This window comes from Eptatretus burgeri, chromosome 17 (assembly GCF_056783735.1).
Source record: "Eptatretus burgeri isolate ZD-2024b chromosome 17, Ebu_testis_v1, whole genome shotgun sequence".
NCBI lineage: Eukaryota > Metazoa > Chordata > Myxini > Myxiniformes > Myxinidae > Eptatretus > Eptatretus burgeri.
The window spans coordinates 53009706-53036306 of NC_140977.1; the positions used below are offsets into that span (position 1 = coordinate 53009706).

Genomic DNA, 26601 nt, shown 5'->3' on the forward strand with positions numbered 1-26601 from the left:
GTAAATTTTCACATAAACAAAGTCTCCGGGTTTGAAGTTGTGATGATCAGATGTGGCTGGTTCTGGCAGAGCTTGTTTCACCTGTGCATAAAAAGTTCTTACAGCATCATTCAGAGAGACACAGAACGTAAGCAACGTGTCGTCCATTTGCTGCACGTTCATGTCTTTTATAGTCAAAGGAGGTGAGTTCGGTAATCTCATTGGTCTTCCCATCAGAATCTCATGCGGAGATAAGCCAGTGTTTCGATTTGCGGTAGATCTCATATCATGAGAGCAATTAGCAGAGCATCTGGCCATTTTAATCCAGTTTGTTCACAAATCTTGGCCAGTTTATTCTTTAGGAATCCATTTTGCCTCTCTACTGCCCCCGCAGATTGCGGACGATGCGGGCAGTCGAAATGTTGCTTGATTTGCAATACGCGACACAATTCTTTCACCACTTCGGCTGTGAAATGAGTACCTTGGTCACTGGAGATCCTACAAGGTATTCCAAACCTACAGATGAAATCCTTCATCAACAGTTTAACCACAGTAATGGCATCTGCTTTCCGACAAGGGTAAGCCTCAACCCATTTGGTGAACAAATCGACGATGACTAACGCAAATTCAAAACCGCAGCATTTTGGTAACTGGACGAAATCCATCTGGATATGAAAAAAAGGTCCGAATGGAATTGGATGACCCCCTGGGGCCATCTCCACCCCCCTTGCTGGGTTATGTTTTTGGCAAATATGACATGTCTTACAATACTGTTCTGCAATTGGACTAAACCCCGGGGCAAACCACTGTCTCCCAATTGAAGCACTCATGCCGCCTTTGCTAGTATGCCCGGCCCCATGTGCCAATCGGGCGAGCCAAGGTAATAGAGCTCTTGGTGCCACCACACGACCATCAGATGATCTCCATAATTTGGATTCATTTTCGAATTCACATCCAGCCAGTATCCACAAATCTCGTTCTTTAGCACTGACAGCTGTCTGCAAAGTGTTTATATCGTCAATGGTCGGTGTTGCCTCTTGTCTCAATACACATTGTGATATTAAAAGAGCTCTGGTGTGGGCAGCAGATTTTGCAGCTGCATCTGCCCTGGCATTTCCCCGTGAGACGTCATCAGATCTCCCAGTGTGGGCGTCACATTTTACCACTGCAATTTGGTGAGGCAGAAGTATTGCTTCCAGCAGATTCGCAATCCATGTTCCATTCCTCACCTGCGTACCTGATGATGTTATAAAACCCCTTTCGCGCCAGAGTGCTCCGAATTCGTGTACAGCACCAAAGGCATAGCCGGAGTCAGTGTAGATTGTCACTATTTGGCCTTTGGCTAAATGGCATGCACGAGTGAGGGCAAACAGTTCTGCCTGCTGCGCGGAACAGCTCTCAGCCAATCTCCCGCTTTCGATTACTTCGTGATCAGAGCAAACGGCGTAGCCTGTTAATAAACATCCATCAGGTGCACGCGATGATGAGCCGTCGACATATAGAACCAATTCAGAATTTTGGATTGGTGTGTCTCTCAAGTCAGGACGGGGTTGACACGTGTGGGCGATTATCTCTTCACAATTGTGAGGATCACCATCTTGTACTCCTGGCAACAAACTAGCAGGATTCAGCGGTGCGCATCTTCTAATCGTAATGTTCGTGGGTGCTGTGAGTGGGAGTTCGTATGTCGTTGCTCTTGAAGCCGACAAATGTTGTGTTTTCGTTTTTAACAATACAGCTGTCACTGCATGCGGTACCAGGAGAATCAAAGTGTTTCCCGCGACGAGCGCTTCGGTCGCCTGCACCGCGAGCGAAGCGGCTGCTACTGCCTTGAGACAAGGGGGGAATCCTTGCGCTACCGGATCCAATTTAGTACTATAATATGCAACAGGCCGTAATTTATTTCCGTGCTTCTGTGTCAGCACAGATTGTGCGAATCCCTGTCTCTCACATGCGTACAAATGGAAAGGTTTTTCATAGTTTGGTAAACCCAGAGCGGGAGCCGAAGAAAGAGCCTGTTTTAACGTTACAAAAGCCTTGTCTGCATTTTGTGTCCATGCAAGTGGGCTGGGTGCGTTTGCCGAACCAATGTCCACCAGGGGGCGCACTAAGGCCGCATAATCTGGTATCCACTGTCTGCAATAGCCGGTCATTCCGAGGAAAGACCTCATCTGTTTAGCAGTAGTTGGCTTGGGCAGGTTTAATATTGCCGCTATACGTTCAGGGGAGATGCGTCTTGTATCTCCCTTCAGAATATGCCCCACATATTTCACTTCTTCTTGGCAAAATTGCAATTTAGCTCTCGATGCTTTGTGTCCTTTCCTGGCTAAGGCCCTCAACAATGTCAATGTATCTCGTTCGCATGCGTCTTTTGACGCTGAACAGATCAGCAGGTCGTCAACATATTGAATCAGTGTGGATCCACAAGGGAAAACTACATCATCCAAGTCGTCTTTGAGGGCCCTCGAGAATAATGTTGGACTTTCACAATACCCCTGGGGCAATACAGTCCAAGTGTATTGCTTTCCCTGGTAGGTGAATGCAAACAGAAACTGTACTTCTTGGGCTATTGGTATACTAAAAAAAAGCTGAACAAAGATCCACAACACTAAAATAGGAAGTGTCACTTGGGATGCTTGATAGAATGGTAGTTGGATTTGCAATTACAGGAAAAGATGGAATTACCGCATCATTCACTGCCCTCAAATCCTGTACGAATCTCCACGTTGGCTTCCCAGGTTTTCTCACAGGTAGGATTGGTGTATTACATTGACTGACAGTGGGAATAATTATCCCTTGTTTCAATAGCGCTTCCACAACAGGAGCAATTCCTACCTCTGCTTCTGGAGACAAAGGGTATTGCGGTTTTCGAGGCAGTTTCTTTTTTGGATCTATAGTGATCTTGATTGGATTCATACTTTTAATTTGGCCGACATCGTTGGCATGTGTTGCCCACAGACAAGTCGGGACTTGTTCGAGTATTTCAGGTAATTTTCCTGACCCATTTAATTCTGAGAGATCGACCACCTCGAACACAGCTTTTGCTGATCCTTGACATTCTGTCCAACAGAATCCCTGTTCCCCGATCTTCCAAAGTCCGTTTACTTGGCTCGATTCCATCAAAGTCGCTTGTGATGCTTTTTTCAAAGAGGTTACCATGTGACCAATGTCCGTTTCTTGGTAACCTTCTGCAATCGCTAAAGTAACATGTGGTGTAACACTGGACGGTTGGTTCCACAATTTTAATTGTTCCTGCGTGAGATGCACCTCCAGGCCAATCCCTTGCTTCCCAATCCAAATTGTTCCCAACACTAAGTCAAATGTCTGGTGTAATTTCGAGAGTGTTTCACTCGCATAGACGTTATCTTTTCCTTTGACGTTGCAATCTGCAATGCAATGTAGTCGAGTCTGTAAGTACCGTCTGTCCATGCCGTGTTTACTCACCCAATCGAGCACCTCGGGTACGTTTCTCTCCAAATGTGATAAATATTCCTGCAAATGGTTAAATGCTTCACAATTAATCACAGTCCATTGATATACAAGATTTTCTGTATTTTCCTGTAATAAATTCATCATAGTTATGTGTGATTCGTGAGGTATTTCTAAATATACACCATCAGGGGTACACTTAATTGAACAATTCAGCTTGCATAACAGATCTCTCCCCAACAGATTAATTGGTGTATCAGTTGCCATCAAAAATGCATGGTTTGCAGACAATGGTCCAATTTCCACCCGGAGCTGCTCTGTCAGTGGAATCGTACTAGCAACTCCTGACATTCCCACTACTTTTACTCGTTCTCGCGATAACGGGGCGTCTGGGAAATCACTCCTTCTGAGCGCAGATTTGGTCGCTCCTGTGTCGACTAAGAAAGGAATCTCTTGGCCTTCAATTTTCAAAGTCAATTTCGGTTCGTCACATGGTTTCAAAGTCAGGAAGGGTAACTCAGATGAAGTCGCTTCTTTTCTTTGTCATAAAACGAATGGGTTTTGGGTTTGAAATGAACCTTGAGATGGAGGATGAAGAAATGAGGGTGGAGGAGGAGGGAACGAGGCTGGAGGTGGAGGAGGAGGGAATTCGGTTTGAGGTGCAGTGGGTTGAAATGAACCAGCTTGCTCAAACTGTGTTCCCCATCTTTCCTGTTGTCTATAATATGGATTTTCATTCACTGGAGGCGTGGAGTGTCTGCGAGTTTCATCTCTGTATTGTGCCGCTGGTCTCTGTTCTACCGGTTCATACGAACTATAAGTTCGACTGTTTCTACGATTTCGGCATTTGTTCGCCCAGTGTCCTTGTTTTCCGCATGTATAACAGAAATCTCTGCGCTGGTCTCTGTATTTTGGTCTCTGACGGTAATTGGTTTGCCCTCGGTTTTGTGCATTATATCTCACATTCCTTTCCCCGGGGCATTCACCTTGACCTTGAACCTGGGATAGCATTAATGTTGATTCGTTTTCCTCGTCAGAACGATGTTTCAACAATGAATTACAATGCGTTACATATTCCATCAAGTCTTTCACTTCCTTTAATTCCCAACCAATACATACTCGCTTTATTTCATTTTGCAATTTGGCCGTCAAACCATTAAGGTATACATGAGCAAATGGTACTCCCTCTTCTTTCAGTCCAGAGTGACATTGGTATACACCCCGAAAATGCTCTAAGAACTCCAATGGGTCCTCGCCAGCGCGTTGCCTGCACACCTGTATTTTTGCCCAGTCGGTCTTAAGTGTTACCACCTCTGTGACAGCGTCAATGAGGGTGTCAATATGTTCTTTGAGCTCCTCCCTGTCTCCAGGAGCTTCATCTGGCCATGCAGCGACCTGTTTCAATTGTCGGAGTAACCCCTCTGGTACCACTAATTTTAATAATATTTCCATGTCCATATATGTTGGCTGATGGCATGCCACCACCACGCGTAGTTCCGCCTGGAATTTTTTTGGGTTCTCTCGTATCTTCGGCATCTCATTTACGATGGCTCTTAATTCAGAGCCCCACGGATGATATATTGCTTGTACCTCCCTTGCACCCGGGTAATCTCGCAATGGAAATGCGCCTATGAGTGCCTCATCATCTCTGTCCTTCGCGGTCTCCGGCATTATTTTTTTTGATCGAGTTTGTATTTTACCCTTGTCAGCAAGAGGAACTTTATTTTTGCTTTGTGTTCTTGTTTCTTTCTTAATTACTCGCCTGGCTCCCCGTTGAGCCTCTCCTTGTCCTGTGGCATCATCTCCCTCTGTCTCTCCCGCTTCTTCGTCCTCGAGCGGTTGTGCTATCGGAACTGTGCACTCTGGCCATGTATCTGAGTCTTCTTCTTCATCCTCAAATCTGACAGCCACTGCTCGCTGTCTCTTGGTTTTATTTTCAAGTCTCACCGGCATTTGCTTCGTTAATTGGTCTAGCTGACCCTTCAGGTTTAACAACTGTGCCTTTTCGTCTCTGTCATGACATTCCTTCATCCAATTTATATAAACGCTCCAGTTCACCTGCTTCTGGACCTTTTTGTCACTATTTTTCACTTCCAGTACTTTTCTTAAATTGTCTAAACACTCGTGATCGAACGTTCCATTCTCAGGGAAGGGTAATCGACTATTTTTGGTCCAATTGCACCATTTCCCCATGTCTCTCACAGCTTCAGGCCCATACTTATCAAACATAATTCTTGCACATGTACCTCTCCGTGGTTTTTGAATACAATTTGCCTCGGTATACACAATTTCCTTCCTTTTACAATTTCTGTTTCCCATCTCTAAAATCACACAAATCACAACCGCTAAATTCACTCTAAAATCACAGAATAAAATAAATCGCACCCTCGGAGAACCCCCCCTGCTTACCTTCGCTCAAGCACTTGTCGTTCCTCCAGGCACTGCCTCTGGCAGATTAAGCACCTCCGGTCACGAGCACCGCACAACGCCGATTCGAATCCGAGTCACGGCACCAACTGACGTGGATTTCTACCCTCGAACCGCGTCGTGATCGAAAGGATTCTTTTGATTGTTGAGGCATCTTGACCTCCTCGAGGATTCAACGTCTAGCCGACTCAGTGTTGCATGTATCGGGATAAAATAAACCACAGAAGTCCAGTAATAATCAATGTCCACAAGGAGTTCTTTCTTCTGTACCATTTATTTGCTGTCCTTCAGATCATCTCCCCCTCCCCATATATCCATTCCATTTTATAAGCAGAGAGGCCTTTGATCGCAAGAACAGAATGCACAGCTTATCAGCCCGGTCACCTTGTACTTTCAGAAACCCAAGCAATGTCCAAAGTGTCAAAGAAAGACAAGATTATAAGTAGGTGGTAGGCCTTAACAACTAAATAGTAGAACAGTAGAGGAAAAACACAAACACTTTGACCTACTCAGACTGAGGCAAAGGTTTCTTGTCTAGAGAGTAATAATTTCCCCAACAGTGGGTTTAAAAAAATCCACATCAGTTGGCGCCGTGACTCGGATTCGAACCGACGTTGGTGCGGTGCTCGTGACCGGAGGTGCTTAATCTGCCAGAGGCAGTGCCTGGAGGAACGACAAGTGCTTGAGCGAAGGTAAGGGAGAGCGCTCTCAGCAGGTAACGCATTTCGAACAAAGAAAAGTTCATTGTCAGATAATTTTATTGAGAGAAAGAAGAGGATCCGGCGGAGGGAGTCCGTTTTAAAGTAAACAATAAGTACTGTAGTTGTTTTAGAAAAGTTCTGGAGAAGAAGAGTCAGATGACAAGAAGAGGCTCGTTAAGGAGCCAGATGCGTAATTAAATGGGCATGATGAAGCGACATGCCACATGTTTGCATTGATACGGACCGGCTATGAGAGATGAGAGAGATGGCCGAGGACACGGCTGAGACGCCGAGATAGGGTTAAAATAGATAAACATTATAAGTTACCTGTTTGAAAAAGTTATGAGCTACTTTTTGTTCATTGAACTCACTGGTAGTTTGTTGGCAGTGAGGTTGTTATATTATATTGTGTGGAGGTTTTACGGATTTATAAATGCAATGATTTGCACGAAACGTTTTGTAGAGTGCAGGAGACGATTAACCGGCTGGGAGCGTGGTTGGTGATTTGCATTGAGATGTATGTGTTACTGAGAGTAAAAAATGAAACTTGTGCGACTCCAATATTCACTGCAATGAAACGTGTTCTGTTGGGATTTTGACGATATTTTAACTCGTGCTGAGTTGAGCTGTGGGTCTGTTTGAAATGGCATGTTATATATTCTTGGCGTTGTATTTCCACGCGAAAGTCGCAAACTACACTGTGTGAGACCCCCTCCACTCGATCTGTGGGTGGTGGCATATCGTTACACTGAGTCTTTGTTCGAGCCTTTGCTTTAGGTGTGAAATTCGATTCATATGCAGATTCAAGAGGATGAGATAGAAATGTGATTGGTATTTGTCACGTGATCACACGCGAGTCTATGAGATGCAATGCTGTTTAGTGTATGTGTTGAAGCCATGACAGAGTAATGCAAACTGTGGGTTTTGCCTTTCAGAGTTTTTTCCTTTTCTTCCCACCGGAAGAATTTTCTTCCCACCTTTCTTAGAATCCTTCAGGAGGACAACGATCACAACAAGGTGGGTTTAAAAAAATCCACATCAGCGGCCTTTCCGAGGGAGAATTTGGATCAAGAATGCTACACGCCCACTTCTGATCCGTCCAATCAGCAAGCGCGGAGCGGCTTGGCCCTGCCTCCAGGCGCGTCTGTGTGAAATCCATATATGCAAATTCTAGGATCAGGGGAGGTTCACGCCCACTTTTCCTCCGTCCAATTGGCGAGCGTGGCTCCGCCCCCGAGGACATCCTGATCCTGTAATTTGCATATTGTTTCTCCTGCCGGCCTATAAAACGGCGAGCACCAGGCAAATCATGGCAGAGTCAGTTTTGGTGGCAGAGTCAGTTTTTGGTTGGAGAGCAGAGTGTGGCAGCAGCAGAGTGTGGCAGCAGCAGAGTGTGGAGTTGGGTGGCGAAGGTATCGAGTTGGGTTCTGCAGTCGGCTGAGGAGAGTTGTGGGAAGAGGCCAAGGAGCTCGGGTCCGAGGCGAGAAGGACGGCGGTCAGCGACGAGGTCGCAGTGGGAGATCGCTCGTCACGGGACCCAAGCCAGCCAGCCATTCTCCCTCCCCCAGGGCATCAACAATTCCCCCTTTTCCCCCACACTGAGATAGTGCAACAAAGGGGGCCCCTTTCCCACCCCACTCCAAACGTCGTGCCAACAAAACCCGCAAAGGAGCACAGAGTCGGGGCACAGCCACGCGGCCACATCTGTGGCTCGTCCGCCAACGCGTCACGAGGACGCGGGTCGGACCCACCCTATCCTGCGCGGGTGGGCAATTGGCACGGTCGTGGTGGGGTTAAACCCCCACCCGTGACTAGCTCCTGGCGTTGTTCCGAGGGGGTCATGACAGAATTGTCCGTTACGGTGGGCGAGGCGGCTGCCATTCGAGTCGAGCGGCCAGTCCCACGCCGGCGGGCGCGAATTCGCAACAATATTATATATGAATAATTGCAGCAGACCCTAGATAAACTTTTTAATGCTTAATATTTGATACTTTTATATTATGCATGTGCTGAGTGATGCTAAAAGTATTTGAAAAATGCAAAAATTTGGATTTTGGGGGCAACATTTGTAATAAAATTGGTTCTGCACTTACAATTATCAGCCACATGTTTTTTTTTTGTTATTGCATGTTATAGCCTATTGTCTTAGGATCAGTTTGATGTATATCAAGGTATTGTAACATGAAAATTATAAAAACTATAGCCGTTTTAGTAAATATTGCCAAATTCAGGCGTCAACGACCTAAATTGACCTATTTCTCAGAATGCCACCATTTCCCAGACTGGCATCATTGGTTTTCATGTACAGGGATAGTAGGTGGTCAATAATAACTATATTAGAAAATGTGGTACTGCTGGTGTGGGTATCTCACTAAATAAGCCTCTTTTCTGGCCCCTGCTGCTCCACTAAAAGTCACTGTTGAGGAGATCACCTGTTCGTGCTTACAGTCTTCGGTCCTGTGCAAGACTGAGCATCACACATTTATTTGATGGGCCAGCTCCAAAATCTGGACACGACTGGCCTTTTCCCACAGCTGCTCTGTCTCGAAAATCTAACTACTCAACTACCTCGTACCTACTGTTCCTTACATCCTTACTCGCCGTGCTGCACCCACGATTCCCATTCAAATCAGTCCACCAATCAGTTGGCCGGTTCTAACCAGTCAGAGGGCGCTTCATGCAAATGCAGGTTCAAAATTTCAAGCTTGCCCAGACTGACTGGTGAAGCAGGTGGTGGGAAAAGGTCTAGGGTAAATCAATAACAACCTACATATTTAAATACCACCTGTGAGTAATTTAAAACTTACCTTGCATGGCCCATGAATGGGATACAGGATTTACAAAGTGAAAGCAAAGAAAGAAATCAGTTAAACAACTGCAGTGCCTTTAAACCTTTTTATTTTATTTCAGGGAACATTTTCAAGTTTGATCCTCATGGCACATCAAACCACATTTAACCATGAAATATGTATGCACAATTGCACATGGTACCTCCTCCTCCTCCTCCTTCACATGGAACACACACCTGCAGATTGCATTATTAGCTGAGGGCATAGCTGTGCCACTGATGCTGTTCCCCTATACCAATACACTGGTACTCATTTCACCAACCTCAGAAAGATGACAGGCTGAGTCAACCCCACCTGGTGTTAATTCAGTGGAAACGGGACTTGAAATCAGGACTCTCAGATCCCAAGCCATCTACCATAACCACGAAGCCAACACCAGGCTTCTCAGATCTTACCATGTCAATGTGTGTTATCGTTTCATCATCCTCTCACCATTGGAAGGAAGAGTAAAATCACCTTTTTCCAACTGGTTGAGCGAACCATACCAAACTTAGCACATTTCAAACCATTTAAATACTTTAACTGGTTTATGAAAATTTCAAACAATTATATAAATTAATTTAAACTTTTATTATGAAAGTAAATCCTCATTACTATTCAGCCCTCAAGGAGATTTTAAACTTAATCTTTTTCAAAACATTTCTCTCAAATATGTCATTAAAGATAATAGGACAGGGAAATCATTTATGTGAAACTAAAACTGTTCCCAGAAGTAATCAAGTGATAAATTGAATTCCTGAACTATAATTTGGTATTTTTGAGAAACCTGCACCTGTCTTGAGGAACAGAGGTGTTCAATGTTCGGCTCTCCGCTGCTAAAGAGCAACATGAAGTTCCTGATATGTCTCTTTGGACATGACCTCCAGATGTTCTTGACAAATGTCAATGTTGAGAAGCTCACTTCACCAAGGTATGTCACTGAACACGGTGACAATACATGGATGGCACGATCACAGATGGTTGGATGCTATTTTTTTCAAACTGCAGCCAAAATACACCCAGAGGAACCTCACTGAACTGAAGTTTGGGAGTGCGGTCACTCTTGATGTCGATAGTTAACTCTTGCACCTTCAGAGGAAGCTCCTTGACTGATACCTCTGCAGATGAAGCAAAAGGATCACCATCCCAGTCATACTGCTCCATTGATGTTCCTTGTTTTCCTCTAATTATGAAAGAACCGCAGCTCATCAGGGACTTTATCATGGCACACCGGTTCTGAAGCACTGAACTACAATAATAGAAATGAAAATTACCATTTTCTTCACAGTCCTTCCACACAAGCTTCCTTTCCCTAATGTACAGATTCATACCATCTCTGTTGCAGTTATCACACCCATCTTCTCACCCCTGGTACACAGAATACTGTGGTGAGGCAGTTGTCTCAAAATAATTTACCTTTGTCAGGTCAGGTTCGATCTGTGACCTGCTACAGGTACCATGTAAACCTGTACTAACCTGTTCCATGGTCGGGTTGTCGGCGACTAAACCGTTTCCCCCACCAGGTTTTCTGGTGAGGAGGGTGTTTGGATAAGGACACCCAGCAGGATTAAAAACAAAACCTGTCAAAGGGCGGAGGAGCTCCTTGTGAGCCAACGGCCATCCATATCTAGTGCCCAACTGTGTCTGCAGACATCCTCCTGCAGTTGGGTCACTTCTTATTAGGAGGTTGGTGGCAGGATTTGCACTCCGGCCACCGTAAAACCCTTCATTCCGCAAAACGCAAAAACGCAAAAAAATCTGAAAACCCACTCCGTGGGAGTACCTTCTGTGCAGCTTCCCTTCGCAGGGCAGCTCACCGGATGACGGGATTGGGGCAAAGCCTTCGGGACCCCCAATCTTTGATAGGAGGGAAACCACGGGGTAACATCCCTGGGTCAGATTGCGGGAGAGTGTGTCGGAGTGGTGCTGAGGTGTCGTCCACCAGACGGCGGTCTCCTTGGGTTAACCTGAGGCGGTCCCTTCGGGTGGGTGCCTGGAATGTCCTATCCCTAAGAGAGGATGATCACCTGTCTCTGTTATCATCTGAGCTCAAGCGTTTGGACATCGGGATTGCAGCTCTCTCTGAGGTTCGGAGACGGGATTGCGGCGAGATAATGGTGGGTGGTTACACCTACTATTGGTCTGGTCGCTCTGATGGTTACCATACCCAAGGAGTTGCTGTAGCTGTGTCCAATAAGCTGACCCCAATGATAATTGAGGTAACACCGGTCAACGAGCGTATTATGAGATTAAGGATTCGTCACTCCTTAGGTGTCATTTCCCTGGTCTCTGTTTATGCTACGACTGAGGCGAGTGATCTCACCGTGAAGGATGCATTCCACGCCACACTCGAGTCTGTGGTTGATCAGTGCCCCAGACGAGATACACTTCTAGTCTTGAGGGATTTCAATGCATCGATGGAACTGATAGGGACGGTTATGAGGTGTGTGTTGGTCCCCATGGGTCAGGAACTATGAACCAGAATAGCACTAAGTTCCTTGACTTTGCAAGAAGTCATGGACTTAGGGTGGCTGGTTCATGGTTTCAGCGCCCACAAGCTCATCGCTGGACTTGGTATTCCAACGCTGGCGGTGTGGCAAAGGAGATTGACCATGTCCTCATTGACGGTCGTTGGAGGATGATCCAGAACTGCAGGGTCTACCGGAGTGCTCAGTTCCTCAATACTGACCACAGGCTTGTTGTAGCAACTCTAAAGCTGCACCTTAAATCCTGAAGAATGGTACCATCCCAGCCGAGGCTGGATGTTGCCAAGCTCAGGGATGAGAGAGTAGCTGAGGAGTTTGCGAACAGGCTGAGTGGACACTTGGGGGGGTCTGGGTGCTTTGGGGGGTCCTGAAGAGTTGTGGAGCGTCCACTTCAAGACCACCGTCCTTGATGTTGCCGGTGGATGCCTTGGAGCTCACCGCAGGGCAAAGAAGAATTTTGTCCCTCAAGGGACACTGGATACCATTGACCAGAGTCGCAGGGCCAGGCTGAATGGCAGAGCTGAGCTGTTCAGGGAGCTGAGGCGTAAAACTGTACGTGCACTGAGGGTGGACAAGGAGGCCTATGTGCGAGGAATCTGTGAGGGGGTAGAGCATCACCTGTGGACAGGTGATTCTCGTCCCGCTTACAGGGGAATTCGCGCATTACGTTCATCCAAGCCCATCCCTTGGAGCACTACAGTTCGAGCAGAGAGTGGTAGGCTCTTGACAGAGGAGTCTGAAGTGAAGGCCCGCTGGGCCGGTTACTTTGAGCGGTTGTACCAGGTTGATCCCCCAACTGTCGAGTTGGACGTCAAGGGTGTTACAATCCCTGTTGCTGACCCTCGAATCAACTGTGGTCCACCTACGCTTGTGGAAACACGGGCTGAGGTGAACCAGTTGAAACGGGGCAAAGCTCCAGGGATCTGTGGCATCCATGCCGAACTTCTCAAGGCTGGTGGAAATGCTGTACTCGTGTTGTTGCATATAGTTTTGTGCTCTGCCTGGAACACAGGCATCAGCCCAACTGACAGGAAGAGGGGCGTTGTTGTCCCTCTCTGGAAAGGGAAGGGTGATCGCCAAGACTGCAACAACTACCGAGGGGTGACGCTGCTCTCAGTGCCGGGCAAGGTCTTTGCTCGGATAATTCTTGATAGGGTTCGCCACCATCTGCTTGAGCACCAGCGTCCAGAGCAGTCAGGCTTTACACCAAAGAGGTCAACGATTGACCGTATCCTTGCACTTCGTGTCCTCACCGAACGCAGACGAGAGTTTCGGCAGGGGCTGCTTGCAGCCTATGTTGATCTCTGTAAAGCGTTCGATTCAGTGAATCGGGATGTCCTCTGGAGGATTCTTGGTCTTCGTGGGGTGCCACCAAAACTGATCGATCTGATGTCTGAACTCTACTCTGGTACTGAGAGTGCTGTGAAGTGTGGTGGTACCATCTCTGACTTATTTCCAGTTGTTACTGGAGTTCGTCAGGGATGTGTACTTGCCCCCACACTTTTCAGCACTTGTATGGACTGGATTCTAGGGAGGATGTCGGAGAGATCAAGTTGCGGTGCGTCATTTGGGAATGTCAAGATCTCGGACCTTGACTTTGCAGATGATGCAGTCATCTTTGCGGAGACTTTAGACATCCTCTTGGGGCCCTCGAGGTGCTGAATGAGGAGTCGGAGCCGTTGGGATTACGGGTTTCTTGGGTCAAAACTAAGATCCAGGCTTTCGGTGACATCTTGGATGCTGCTGTCCTGTCTGTGTCTGTTTGTGGTGAGGATGTTGAGGTCGTGGAGAGATTCACTTACCTTGGCAGTGATATTCATGTCTCTGCTGGCTGCGAGTCAGAGGTCAATAAGCGTCTGGGTCGGGCCTGGGAGTCATGGATTCACTGGATCATGGGGTGTGGCGCTGCCGGTACCTGTGCGGGAGGACGAAAGTCCGAGTCTTCGGGTCCTTGGTACTTCCAGTCTTGCTCTATGGGTGCGAGACTTGGACTCTGACCAAGGATCTGAGACGGAGACTTAATTCCTTTGGTACCAGGTCTCTTCGGAGAATCCTTGGCTATCGCTGGTCGGATTTTGTGTCCAACGGCCGGTTGCTGAGAGAGACTCGGATGAGATTTGTTACCTGCATAGTCCGTGAGCGTCAGTTGCGGCTGTATGGACATGTGGCTCGTTTTCCTGACTCTGATCCTGCTCACCAGATTCTCTCAGCGAGGGAGTCTCATGAGTGGAGGAGGCCAGTGGGTCGACCACGTGCCTCATGGTTGCAACAGGTTGACCATCATCTCAAGGAGATGGGGATGGGCCTGGCATCTGCCTGGGGGATGGCCAGACGGAGGCCCCTGGAGTACCGGCGGAAAGTGGACGCAGCGACGTGCTGTTCTGGCGCATGCTCCCATACCTGACCTGACCTGAATTTACCTTCTCTTCCTGGAAGACAAATCTGACTGACGACAACTTCAGATCATTCTACTAAGCCAAGAAGAAGTATGTGTCCACTCTCAGGAAAGCCAGAAAACAACATCTGTCCAACCACAAGACTGAAATCTCAAAGCTGTCTCTATCTTAAAATACATGGTGGCTCCTTGACAAGTCTGTCTCTCGTGTATGCTCCCCTTCCATCCTTTCCCTCACTTCAAATGGCACCGCAGCTGACAGTCCGCGAGAAGATCGAATACCTGAATTCTGTATTTCCTTCCAAATCTTGTGTACCCAACCCTTCAATACAAACACCTACCCTACCCTTTCATACCCAACTGCTCCTCGATACTGTGTCTTATCCACTTGAGTAGGTGGAGAGGTTTCTAGCAAACGTCGACTTCGATTCTTTGAAAGGTCCAGTGCACGTTTACTAAAAACCTGTTCTGCAGCTCCTGCTCATGCTCTTTCTGCTCTGTTCACTCAATTATATTACCCCGCACACTCGAAGCGAGAAACAGGGTTAAGCATTTGGTTCACTTCTGTCCGTCTGTCTACAAACATCAGTTTATGATCGAGGAACAACTCAATTTCGATTGAATGTTGTATTTTGAACACGAACCAGAAAACGAACCTGTAGTTTAACAGTACTTTGCTCTTGAATTCATCTCGATCACACATGCACAGAGAGGAGTGAGATGAAGTTTCACTGGGTCTGCCTAACTGACAGTGAAACAAAATTGAAAATTATTACAAACAGGAAAGGTACTGTTTTTAGGGACATCATAAAGGACACAAACAACAGGCACGAAGACCTAATGTAATGTGTGAATTAAGGTGGTGTAAAAGATGCTCCATCAATGGCAGTAAACTTCCAAAAAAAAAAAAAAATCTGCAACCTATTACATGTTTATTTTATTTAATTAAATTATATACTTGAACACTGCATAACACAAATCACTCTTTTGGCACTCTCCAAACCCTTCCGTTTAGTAGTAGAAGCATCTGAATATTCCTACATTTTACGTCACCACGGCCAATCAAATTCGTCATTCGCAGACCTCGCGCATGTCCTTATTTCTCAAGGCTGTGTGGGGTAGGGAAGGTGTTCGATGAACTCGCTATTTCTCCTTGGGGCAGTTTCCATCTGAAGTTAACCAACCTCACTGCAATACACAAACATGATGCAAAAACTGACCCTCTTAACTACAGACATTGGAGCTTGCTTCCAAAGATAACCAAGGTCATGGAATATATCATTGTAGTTGACATCAACTCCTTCCTTTTCTCAGATCATCAGTTCCGTTTCAGACCAAGTCATTCTGCCATGGACATGTTGCTTATACTCTCACAACAATGGATCCATCCATTGGGACCATACTCTGTGCAGAGCGTTGGTGCTGCCCAAGCAGTCTTCTGGGCTATTGGGCACAATCCTGGATGGGTCACCACTCCAACGCAGGATACTAGCAAACTGGCACTCATTTTGCTGACCTCAGAAGGATGACAGGCAGAGTCAACCCTACCTGGTATTAATTCAACAGCCAAGCGGGATTTGAACTCAGGACCAGAAGATCCCAAGCCCACCACTCCAGCGATTAAACCAACACCAGGCATACAACAATGGATGGAAGCCCTCAATCTCAGACGTGAGATCAGGGCCGTTTCTCTAGACATATCACGTGCATTTCATACAGTGTCGCAACCCCACCTTGATCTCCAAACTCTCTGCTTATTGCATCCAAGGCCACTTCCTCTCATGGATCATTCCTCAACTCCCATATTCAGCATGTAGCTCTGAACAGGATCCTCTTTTCTCAGTGTCAAGGCTGGAGTGCCCCAATGCAATGTATTGGGTCCAGTCGTGTTCTTCATCTTCATCAATGATCTTTCTGATTCCCTGGAAAATCCTGCCTTTCTCTTTACTGATGATTCCACCCTCTGCTGCATCATTTATCATTCCTCAGACAGGCAGGCAGCAGCCTCTTCCCTCTCTGCAGACCTTGATAGAATCAGGAGCCGATCCAACACTTGGAATATGTCTTTCATATTCAAATATGATAACAAATTCCACATGCTCAACCTGTCTTTCGAAAATGACCATCTAGCATACCCTCCCAGATACTTCCTAAACAAGCCACTTGAAGATATTAAGTCACTCACACCTTTGGACCTCACCATCAGCCATGATCTCTCTTGGACAAACCATCTTTCTAAGATGGTCTCCAAAGCCAGCCACCAATTGGGCGTCCTTCATCATGAAAGGTCTTTCCTCGGCCAGTGTGAACTTTTCCCAACCTACAAGGTCTTCATTCATAGCTTGAAGGAGCATTCCTCTCCCCTTTGGGCTGGTGCCCTTGCCTCACATCTTTCCCTTCCTGATGCCATGGAAAGCAAGGCCCTTATGTGTTATGTTACGTTTGATGTAACATCATTAAGATCTGCCGCAACGAAGCTGACTATCTTTGCCTGTTACTCTCGCATCGCATACAGGTTGGTGGTCTCTCTCTCTATTCTACCACCTCCTTTTTGGTCTGGTACCCTCTGCCCTCCCAAGTTTCTGCAGGATGCACATAGTCTGCCAGTCACCTTCTTGTTGAACTCCAAAAATCCAGGCTCCACACTCACTTCGTCCTCTTTTCTCTCACCTGTCAAACCAACTTCCCCAATGTGTTCTGTCCCATTCTTCCCTCCAGGGCTTCAAGATAGCTGTTCACCATGACCTCAGGTCATTGCCCATACGTACCCATGATTTCTTCTACCCCAAATGATCCCATTCCCAAACACTCTCTTTTTCCAGGTTATTGAGATTTGCCCCCCCCCCTCTCCCTCACCTCTATTCCTTTGTGAATTGTTGGTTGGTTTGTTCCTTTTCTGTTTCATCCCCACGTTCCCCTTCCTCTTCTTGCTGTGTTTCAATCAGCTTGTGTGCACATTGTTCACCCCACGTGTCCTTCTCCCCCACCCTTTGACTTCACTCTCATTTCCACTCTGCTGCTAGTATTTCCCCCTTTCCATTTTACTCTCGCTCTTACACGAGTTTCATAAATGTATACGAAAGGAAATATTAAAAAAAAAAACGATAAATATCTCACGATCATGCACAAATATGCCTCCATTCAATCAACTATAGTACTGTATTGGGAGCTTGGGTGTGATACACCAGCCTCTGGATTTTGGTAAAGTGTATAGCTCTACCTTCCACTACAACTACCCACCCCTCCACAACCATCTACCTTCCATCACCTTTTTTTCAGCTTCACAGACTGAAACATTCTTCCTTGCGTGTCATGTTTTGGAGTTAGTGGAAAAATGTTGTGCACACGAGGACTTTGTCTGTTCATTATTTACAGTGGATAAATGATTGTGTTCTGGGTGCAACCATCAATGAATCACATGTTTGTGTTGATTTTGAAATGAATCACATGTTTGTGTTGCGTTGAATCTTATTAAAGATCATAAAATGTATTTTCGGTGTCATTGTAGTTCGAGTATCTGCTCTGAGTCTGGGAGGTCAACGATTCGAACTCCGAGCTGAGTCGTACTCACCCTTGCTTGACGTTCAGCATTTAGAGATTACAGTAGGCCAAACCCCATGGGTCACCATGCCATCGGAGGGGTCTGGGATACTTCTCCTTCACAACCCAGCTGATTTCGGAGAGAGGAGACATCTCTTGGTGTACAGCTATTTTCATGTATCTGCACGACGGTCGTGTATAATCACGGCCTCTGACGTCTGGCCCAGCGACCTGTACACAAGCATCAGTAATTTGCAGGTCACAACACCATGAACACCCAAACGTAGACGTAAACTAGAAAATACAATTTGATGCGAATGTGTCGATGGATCAAGCAAGGCCTCCAACCATTTCAGACGTAAACTGACTGTTACGTTTGATCTCAATTAAAGATCACATGAGAGAGAGAGAAAAAAAAGATAAGTAGGAAAGAGGAAATATCAGCTGTGTCGAACTCGAGTTATGATCTGCCCAATGATTTACAAAGGGTACATGATTTTTTTGCCAAACGATTGACCCGTTGAACCCAAAATCGAATTAGTTCATCTTTGTATCACAAGACATACTTGCGTCAAGTTTGGTTGAAATCCTTTCTGTGGTTCACAAGTTATTGTGGAAACAAAGATTTTCAATTAAAGTCACGTGACCATAGACTTTTGACTTTTTGACCCCAAGATCAAATCAGTTAATCTTTCTCAAGCCTGGTGTTGGCTTAGCGGTTGGAGTGGCTGGCTCGGGATCTTTGGGTCCTGAGTTTGAGCCCCGTTGGCCGCTGAATTAACACCGAGTGGGGTTGACTCGGGCTTTCATCCTCCCGAGGTCGGCGAAATGAGCGCCAGTGTACTGGTATGGGGGCACAGCATCAGCGGCATAGCCGCTCATCGACAAAATGATAGCTATCCAGCAGCAAAGCTGCCATACGCAAGAAGAAGAAGAAGATGAAGAAGGTCGTCTTTCCGTCATTGCACATACTTGTACCTAGTTTGGTGAAAACATAAATCTACTACTTTCATTGTTTATGGATAACCTGTAGTAGATAACTGTTGGAAAACCAAAACCATTGTGGACTCTATATGTTAGGGCAAGGTCTTTCAAATTCCTGAGCAATCTTTAAGAGGTGTATTTCCTTCTGCCTACCCTTTAAGAGGTGTATTAAGAGGCCCTCTGTAAGTGGCACTCTTTCATTCATCACAGGAAACTACACAGAATGTTGTTTAATCTCCAGAGGCCTAGTTATTGACTACTGGCTGAATATAAAGTGGGGCTCCAGACATTTCCCAAAATTATGATCAAGTCCCTTACTTCCACCTTATGACGCACATTGACACAGCTTGGTTTCCATCCAATTAATTATTTAAACACGTTTTGTAGAGAAAGTCATTGAGAAAAATGAAAAAGAACATTGATCAAAGGATGTTTAATAATAGTATTGTTCAATGCTCGCTCCATCGATAATAATATAAATGTTCGGTAACCGTACAATAATGTATAGTCTTTGTGAGCAGGCCACCATCGTATGGAGAAAAGGTCGACCAAAGGCACCGGAAGCAAGTCTTCTGTTGTTACTCTTTACTTCCGGGTCCAGTGCCATGAAAGCCAGGTAAGGTTGGCACGTGGCCTTGTCGAGCCTGGAAAAACGTGTATGAAAGGGTGATGGTGTCCACCCCGATGAGACGTGGGTCGTCGACGAAATCCGGATCGATGTAGAAGAATACTGGCAGGTCCACTTCCTCGCCAGAATTCAACCACTGCTCTTCGAAGCAGAAACACTGGGAAGAAGACAAAATGTGTGACTAAACTATAGAGATGAATCAATGATATAGGTTTTAGCTCGTGGATGAGGTTGTGTGCCGTGTGTGCCAATGCCATTCACAATCAAAGTCGAAAGATCATTCATGGGTCATAAGATCACAAGTCGAAAGATCGACAAGTCATTTGAATGTATGTTCACAAACCCTTGGTATGACGATGTTTATGAACGGAATAATTTATGAGAAGGCTTCTCCTACCTTGTGCATGCTATATAACTAGCAAATACCACTGTCGCTTCGCTGACGGGAATAATAAGGGAGTAGAAGGGAGAAAAAAGGTGGGACAGAGAGAGAGAGAGAGAGAGAGAGAGAGAGAGAGAGAGAGAGAGAGAGAGAGAGAGAGAGAGAGAGAGAGAGAGAGAGAGAGAGAGAGAGAGAGAGAGAGAGAGAGAGAGAGAGAGAGAGAGAGAGAGAGAGAGAGAGAGAGAGAGAGAGAGAGAGAGAGAGAGAGAAGGGAAGGCAGCATGAGGGGAGGGGAAGGGAAAGCAGCATGAGGGGAGGAGAAGGGAAGGCAGCATAAGAGGAGGGGAAGGGAAGGCAGCATGAGAGGAGGGGAATGGAAGGCAGCATGAGGGGAGGGGAAAGGAAGGTAGCATGAGGGGAGGGGAAGGGAAGGCATCATGAGAGGAGTAGGGGAGGCAGCATAAGAGGAGGGGAAGGCAGCATGAGAGGAGGGGAAGGGAAGGCAGTATGAGAGGAAGGGAAGGAAAGGCAGTATGAGAGGAGGGGAGGGGAAGGCAGCACGAGAGGAGGAAGGGAAGGCAGCATGAGAGGAGGGGAGGAGAAGGCAGCACAAGAGGAGGAAGGGAAGGCAACATGAGAGGAGGGGAAGAGAAGACAATATGAGAGGAGGGGAAGAGAAGGCAGCATACTGGGGCATTACCAGTAATGCTTTCAATCGTCGATTGCAAAAGCGAACTTGTTGCTGTTGCATACTTTGGTTTCCTTAAATCCGCATTCACAGTCGTCACCAATAGGTACTCTCTCTTGTGTTTGGTTTTCAAATCTTCTTCTTCTTTCGGCTGCTCCCGTTAGGGGTCGCCACAGTGGATCATCCCTATGATCCGCATAGTGATTTGGCACATGTTTTACGCCGGATGCCCTTCCTGACGCAACCCTGGTTGCCTCTTACGACACAGGGATATGGTACAACTATTTTAACCGGGGTATACACCGGCCCAGTACACTGGTACTCATTTCGCCGACCTCGGAAGGATGACAGGCTGAGTCAACCCCCTGGTGTATTAATTCAGTGGCCCAACGGGGCTTGAACTCAGGACCTTTTGGATCCCAAGCCGCTGCCCTAACCACTGCGCCAACACCAGGATGGTGTTTGGTTTTCAAATGTTTTAGCATATTGGACGTATTACAGTAACGAACAATGTCTCTTGAACAAAATGAGCATGTAACTTTTGGACTGTCTTCTTCAACCTTTCCAAAATAGTTCCAAACTGCACTTCTGGACCTTTTAAATGGCAAGTTGTCAAAACTTTATCAGTCGACGTATTGCCTACCCATCCGCCAACAAAATATCCAGCACGCTTTACGAGCCAACGATAAATGCCTTAATATTCATTTAAAAGGAAAATACCCTTGGGGCGTGTTTAGTTTGCAAGTGATTTGCTTTTGCTGCTATATTGCAAACGGGGCATCCCAGGTGCGTGTTTCTTTCCAATTAAATCATTACCAGGCCATATATAACCAGAAAGTGCCCAACAGGACAACCGCCCCACCCCCCCCCCCCCAAAAAAAAAAATAGAGGCTTCTTTCTATGAAGTCTGAATTACTTGGAATCGACATCGATTCCAGTTCACTTCTTGATTCCTTTCGATTTCATGGTTGAAATTGAGTACTGTACAGTACTTTGGAATCAATTCCACCCACCACTATTAAGCACTCAAGCAAGTACTTCAATGAAACGGTTGATAAGGAATGGTTGGCTGGGTCATACTAAACACCGTCCGGGGACGATCGGAGTATCAAACAATGTGCAAATTGGACAAGTGAACACTTTTTAGCAGCCGGAACTGCTGCCAAGTTCAATTCCGTAGATTAAAAATTTGAAATTTGGTTCAGGTTAAGAGATTCTGGAGCTTATCACTGATAAACGTACAGAGAGTTGTATTGTGATGGACAGCAGAGGGCGGGGGGGGGGGGGAGAGTGGGGTGGATGAGGGGGTTGGGGGGTTGGGAGGAGCTAAGCGTGAGGTGAGCTGAGTGAGGGGAAGGGAGACGTGCGGTGGAGCATTAATTAAAATTCATACTGCCTCATCAAAATGATTCTGCATCGAATAACAGTGAAGATAGAAACAAAATAATGTCTGAAATACATTTTCTACCAGTCATATTATAAACACTGCCCGAGGACAAAACCGCCCGGACACAAATACCGCCTGAATACGTCCGGAGACAAACAATGCCAGATCATGTACGGAGACAAACACCATCCGGAGATAATCACTACTCGGACACGTCCAGAGATAACCACCGTCCAGACATGTTTGGAGTATCAAATAATATGCGAATCCAACTCTCTGGAAGTTCTTCTTTTTTTTGTTTTAATGGCATTTTTAGAGCCGCGAGCCTCTACAGAGACATGACAAAAGTAAATAAACAACTTAAATTTCTTCATTTCATTTGTATAACGCAGTTTTATTCAGTGATTTGTACTAATATTCGACTATTTCTTTGCAGAAACGAGTTCCTGGGTGTTGTATGATAATTAACTATGCCTGGAACCCAGGGAGCACATGACCTTTCTGATTTTCAAAGAGGACGAATTGTTGGCCATTTGGAAGGTGGAGTCAGCCAGCGTCAGATAGCTCAGAACGTTGGCATTCTGCTTTCAATGGTCAATCGGGTGATTGTGCAATTCACCAGCGAAGGCAAGGAATCCACAGCTTCCCGTTCTGGTTCATCAGGGCCCTCAGAAAGATGTCTTCGAGCTGTCAAGCAATCCATTGAGAAAACTCCTTGTTGCAAGGCAGCAGATGTTGCAGAGGAGGTCCAAGTTAGCTCAAGAACTGCCATGCGGTACCTTCATCAACTGGGCTACTATGGGAGAGCAGCTCAGAGAAAACCTCTTCTTCGACCAGCCAACATTCAAAGGAGACAGGTGTGCTGACGAGATGGCCACCAGACCCTTGGAGTTTTGACAAACTGTCATTTTTTTCAGATGAGTCCCAATTTACTCAATTTTCTGACAGTGGACGCGTACGGGCCTAGAGACTTCCAAGTCAGGAGTTCTCTTTGAACCGATTGCAGCCAACTGTCAAGCACAGCGGTTTTTCAGTGACGGTGTGCGGAGAAATCTGGAGCGCTCGTCGGTCAGAGCTTGTGGAGTGTGTTGGCAACATCAACTCTACGATATACATTTCTGTCCTCGAGGATGGACGTCTCCCCGTCTTCTCCACTGGTCAGATGATCAAAAACAACACTATTCATGGAAGATGGAGCTCCGTGCCACACTGCAAAAAAAGACCAAAGAATGGCAGGACAGAAATGGGATCAAGGGACTTCCATGGACAAGTCAATCTCCTGACATGAATCCCATTGAACACTTCTGGGCCATATTGGATCGAGCTGTGTGGAGAAAGTCCAGGAAACCAACATCACGGGCAGAATTGCTAAACCGTTTACGTGAAGCCTGGGCAGAAATCCCACAAGAGAAAATGTCAGAACTCGTGAGTTCTATGTCTGAAAGAGTAAAAGCATTGAAATCTGCAAATGGCAAGTCTACCAAATACTAGTGTACGTATTAAAATGGGTCAAATATACTTCAAATGTCCCAAAAATAAATTCTATAAAAATCATGGTGTCTAATTACTTCTGCCATGTCTGTGTATATACGCCACGTACCTAAACAGTGGCTGGAGCAGAGAAGCACGGGTGACTAGATATTGTTTGACCTGTTTCTTTCATAAGTGTTAACAACAATTTGCAGAGTCGAGGGTGATTTTGGCTCAATCGGCAAAGTGTATCCGGTACACCCGACCAGGTGATCCCCATCTCCTGGGCAGATTGGAAGAGGTCTTTGGATGTTTACAAGCACTGCCTGACCGCGCATCCCAATATACACTTTATAGCGGCCTTCTGTGGCCTCAACACGAACGTCAAAGTCAACGTGTGGCAGCATAAAAACCTTGCCCTGATTCTGCAGTAACCACACCCAAAATCTGGGGGATTCTTGGTGTTACGATTCGGCAGAAATAGAATAATGTACAAATGCACAACCAAACAATTGAAAATATTTACAAGACGTGACACCTCCCCCCACCCCTACATCATTGTACCATATCTCTTTTGGTTTGGTTGTGCCAAATTTTAAAAACCAGAACAAGACTTTGTGGAGAGCCTGTACTTCGTACCTCAGCTAAAAATTATCTTCATATAATCCATGGTAAGTTTACCCAATCAAATTTTTTGAATAATTCTATAAGTTGTTAAACTCATTTTACTCTCTTCTTTTCTTTAAGCACCAGGCACATCAACAACACATGACACTCCTTGTCGAACCTCACATTTTTGAGATCTTTCGACAAGCGCAAGAATAAATAAAATCGGTCCATACACGTCCGAGATATGGTTGTGGACGCACGCACACACGGACACAAAAATTGAGACCAAATCCATAAGCCCCCGTTCTGGACTACGTCCAACGGGGGCTAGTAATACAAATTAACTTTATCAATAAAGTAGATGGCTGAAAGGGGAAAGCAGACAGGTAATTCTACAGGTAAATCCACACGAAGGATGCCTCTGCGAATCACGTCGGAAAGTAGCACAAAACCTGCACCTGGATCTTGTTGAAATACTGTGCGGCATCGAGTGGCAGAACATTATACGTGGAGATGCCAATGATTGGTTCATCGGTCGGGTTCTTGGCTTTGTAGAAAGCCAAAGCAGTCTCACCTGGAACAACCTGTACGAGAGAAGAAAACATGATTTCTACCGTTTTGCAACTTGGCATTTGTGGTAAGGATGGGCCCTTTACATGACAAGTTAAAACATTACATTGATACACCATTCGACGACATTACTTCTGGCAAGTTAGAGCATCTCTGTTGATCAAGCAACAAACCCCGGTACTGTAGAAACTTAATTGAGATCTTGCGATGTTGCCATCACCTTCAGATGTTTTGACATCATCACCACAAACACCTTCACTGTGAAGTCACAAGTGCTCTGAAAACTTTCTTCAAATATTTTGAACCACACATCCACGCAAATTGAAGATTTATCAGTAGGATGGGCCTCAGAAAAATAATGCCAACAATTACACTCAGTGAGGCATATTAAATATTTAAATCCCAACATTTGACTTACATAAACCTCCATCTGCTGAGGCCTGAACTTCCACTGCATGGCTGAATGTACGTCGGCATTGAAAAGCACCCTGAGAACACGGTCGCGCATGGGAGTCATGGACGTTACTGTGTCCGTCGCGTGTCCAGCAACAGCTTGGCCGCCCAGTCCGGTTGCCTGCGGAAGCACCGAGTCAGGTCGCACTTTTTGAGAATGTTATAATTTCTTCCAAGTTTCAACCCTGATAACTAGATACGAGTGCTACAGCAGTAGAGATGGCTGCATCTGGCTTACTCGTATGAGTTGCGATTTGGTCGACATGTGAATGCATGATTGACAGGCGGTGGTGGATGCGGCTGACCAGCAGTGATTCACGTGTAAGTGTGTGGCTGAGCGGCGGTGGTTAATGTGTGAGTGTGTGACTGACCGGTGGTGCTGGACAAGCGAGTACATGGCTGACGAGCAGTGGTCGATGTGAGTAGGTGGCTGACCGGCGGTGATCGACGTGTGAATGTGTGATTGACAGGCGGGGGTGGACGTGCGAGTACATGGCTAACAAGCAATGGTCGGTGAGTAAGTGGCTGATCAGTAGTAGTCAACGTGTGACTGCGAGTCTTTCCGGCGGTGGTCTACGTGCGAGTGTTCCAATTATTTATCGCACTCCTCGGCGATCTGAATCTTCTTTCTCCTCATTCAATCGAAACAAAGTCAATGCGATCACTGCAAGTGCAACACATACTGCGACGTCAGACAAACACCTGGCAGTAGAGGCGGTAGAGTGGAACAGCAGCATATGACAATCCCAGCATCCCAATTGCACCCGCGGCTATGTACGTCAGCACGGTGATGTTTCGCCGACGTGCTTCACCACCCGCAGAACGTGGTGTGCCATGGGTTGAACGTTGTACGACATGGCGTCCACACCACAGCCAGGTGTTCAGCAAAGGTGCCTTTCGGCAAGGCAGTGGAAAGTGTCTCAGGGCAGCGAGGAGGGCCATTAAACAGCCCAAAGCAGATTGTACGAATGCCTCTCGGTGATCAAGGCATGGACGTGCACTGCTGTGATCACCAGGATTCTGTGCACCAAAGAGAAACACCGCAGTGGTTAATCGGCGTGCTCCACAATGCAGCACCACCTTGGTACCATTACATTTTGAATCTCAATTTTATCCGCCTCGAGTAAATGCACGAAATCATCGACCCGAGAGCTATTCGGCCTCACACTCCAAATCAGACAGAACAACGAATCGAAATCAAACGTTCATTTTAATACAAAGATGTCACGTGGTCGTGGAAAGGAATTACTATCCCCAAACCCAAGTCGGGGCCGATCGGTAACGTTTACCCCGTGCTATCTCCGGTAGAAAACCATTCAAGCCGCACATCCCTGGTTTGAGTGAGAAAAAAAACAAAAAAATTTAATCAAATTTCCCTGAGAATGACGCACACAAATCTCACGTGCACTTCGCACTCCTCACGCTGCACGCACTTCCGTGTTCACGCCGTGACGTCATCACGTTATTGTCCCCCTCCTCACGCAGCATTCCGTACTGTAATCGTGTTTTGGAATCATCACGTCGATAAAAAGCCATTTTACTTCAGAGCAAACGAAACGTTTCGCTTTTTCTTCTTTCAGGCGGAAATTTCATCGTCCTGTCGATACGTCAGGGAGGACGATGGTTCGAACCCCGTCACCGTCAG

The 26601-nt window shown here is 46.2% G+C and overlaps 1 protein-coding gene across 5 annotated transcripts; it reads right to left on the minus strand.

Moving 5' to 3' along the window:
- Positions 1-96: 96 nt before the first annotated feature.
- Positions 97-26483, minus strand: COX11 (cytochrome c oxidase copper chaperone COX11). Of its 5 annotated transcripts, XR_015052912.1 has the most exons (7): positions 26348-26483; positions 25659-25976; positions 24922-25077; positions 24392-24517; positions 19328-19554; positions 14271-18016; positions 5870-10780 (listed from the first exon to the last, which is right to left on the minus strand). XR_015052912.1 is itself a non-coding variant. In XM_085862279.1 (5 exons), exons 2-5 carry the CDS (start codon positions 25896-25898, stop codon positions 19348-19350), a joined length of 729 nt encoding a protein of 242 aa, XP_085718405.1. In that variant the 5' UTR covers positions 25899-25976; positions 26348-26483; the 3' UTR covers positions 18196-19347. The 5 variants fall into 5 exon arrangements, 4 of the variants coding, with proteins under 4 accessions (XP_085718404.1, XP_085718405.1, XP_085718407.1 ...); XM_085862279.1 differs by lacking the exons at positions 5870-10780; positions 14271-18016 and having other exon boundaries at positions 18196-19554; XM_085862281.1 differs by lacking the exons at positions 5870-10780; positions 14271-18016 and having other exon boundaries at positions 18196-19554; positions 26359-26420.
- Between the last annotated feature and the right edge of the window lie 118 nt (positions 26484-26601).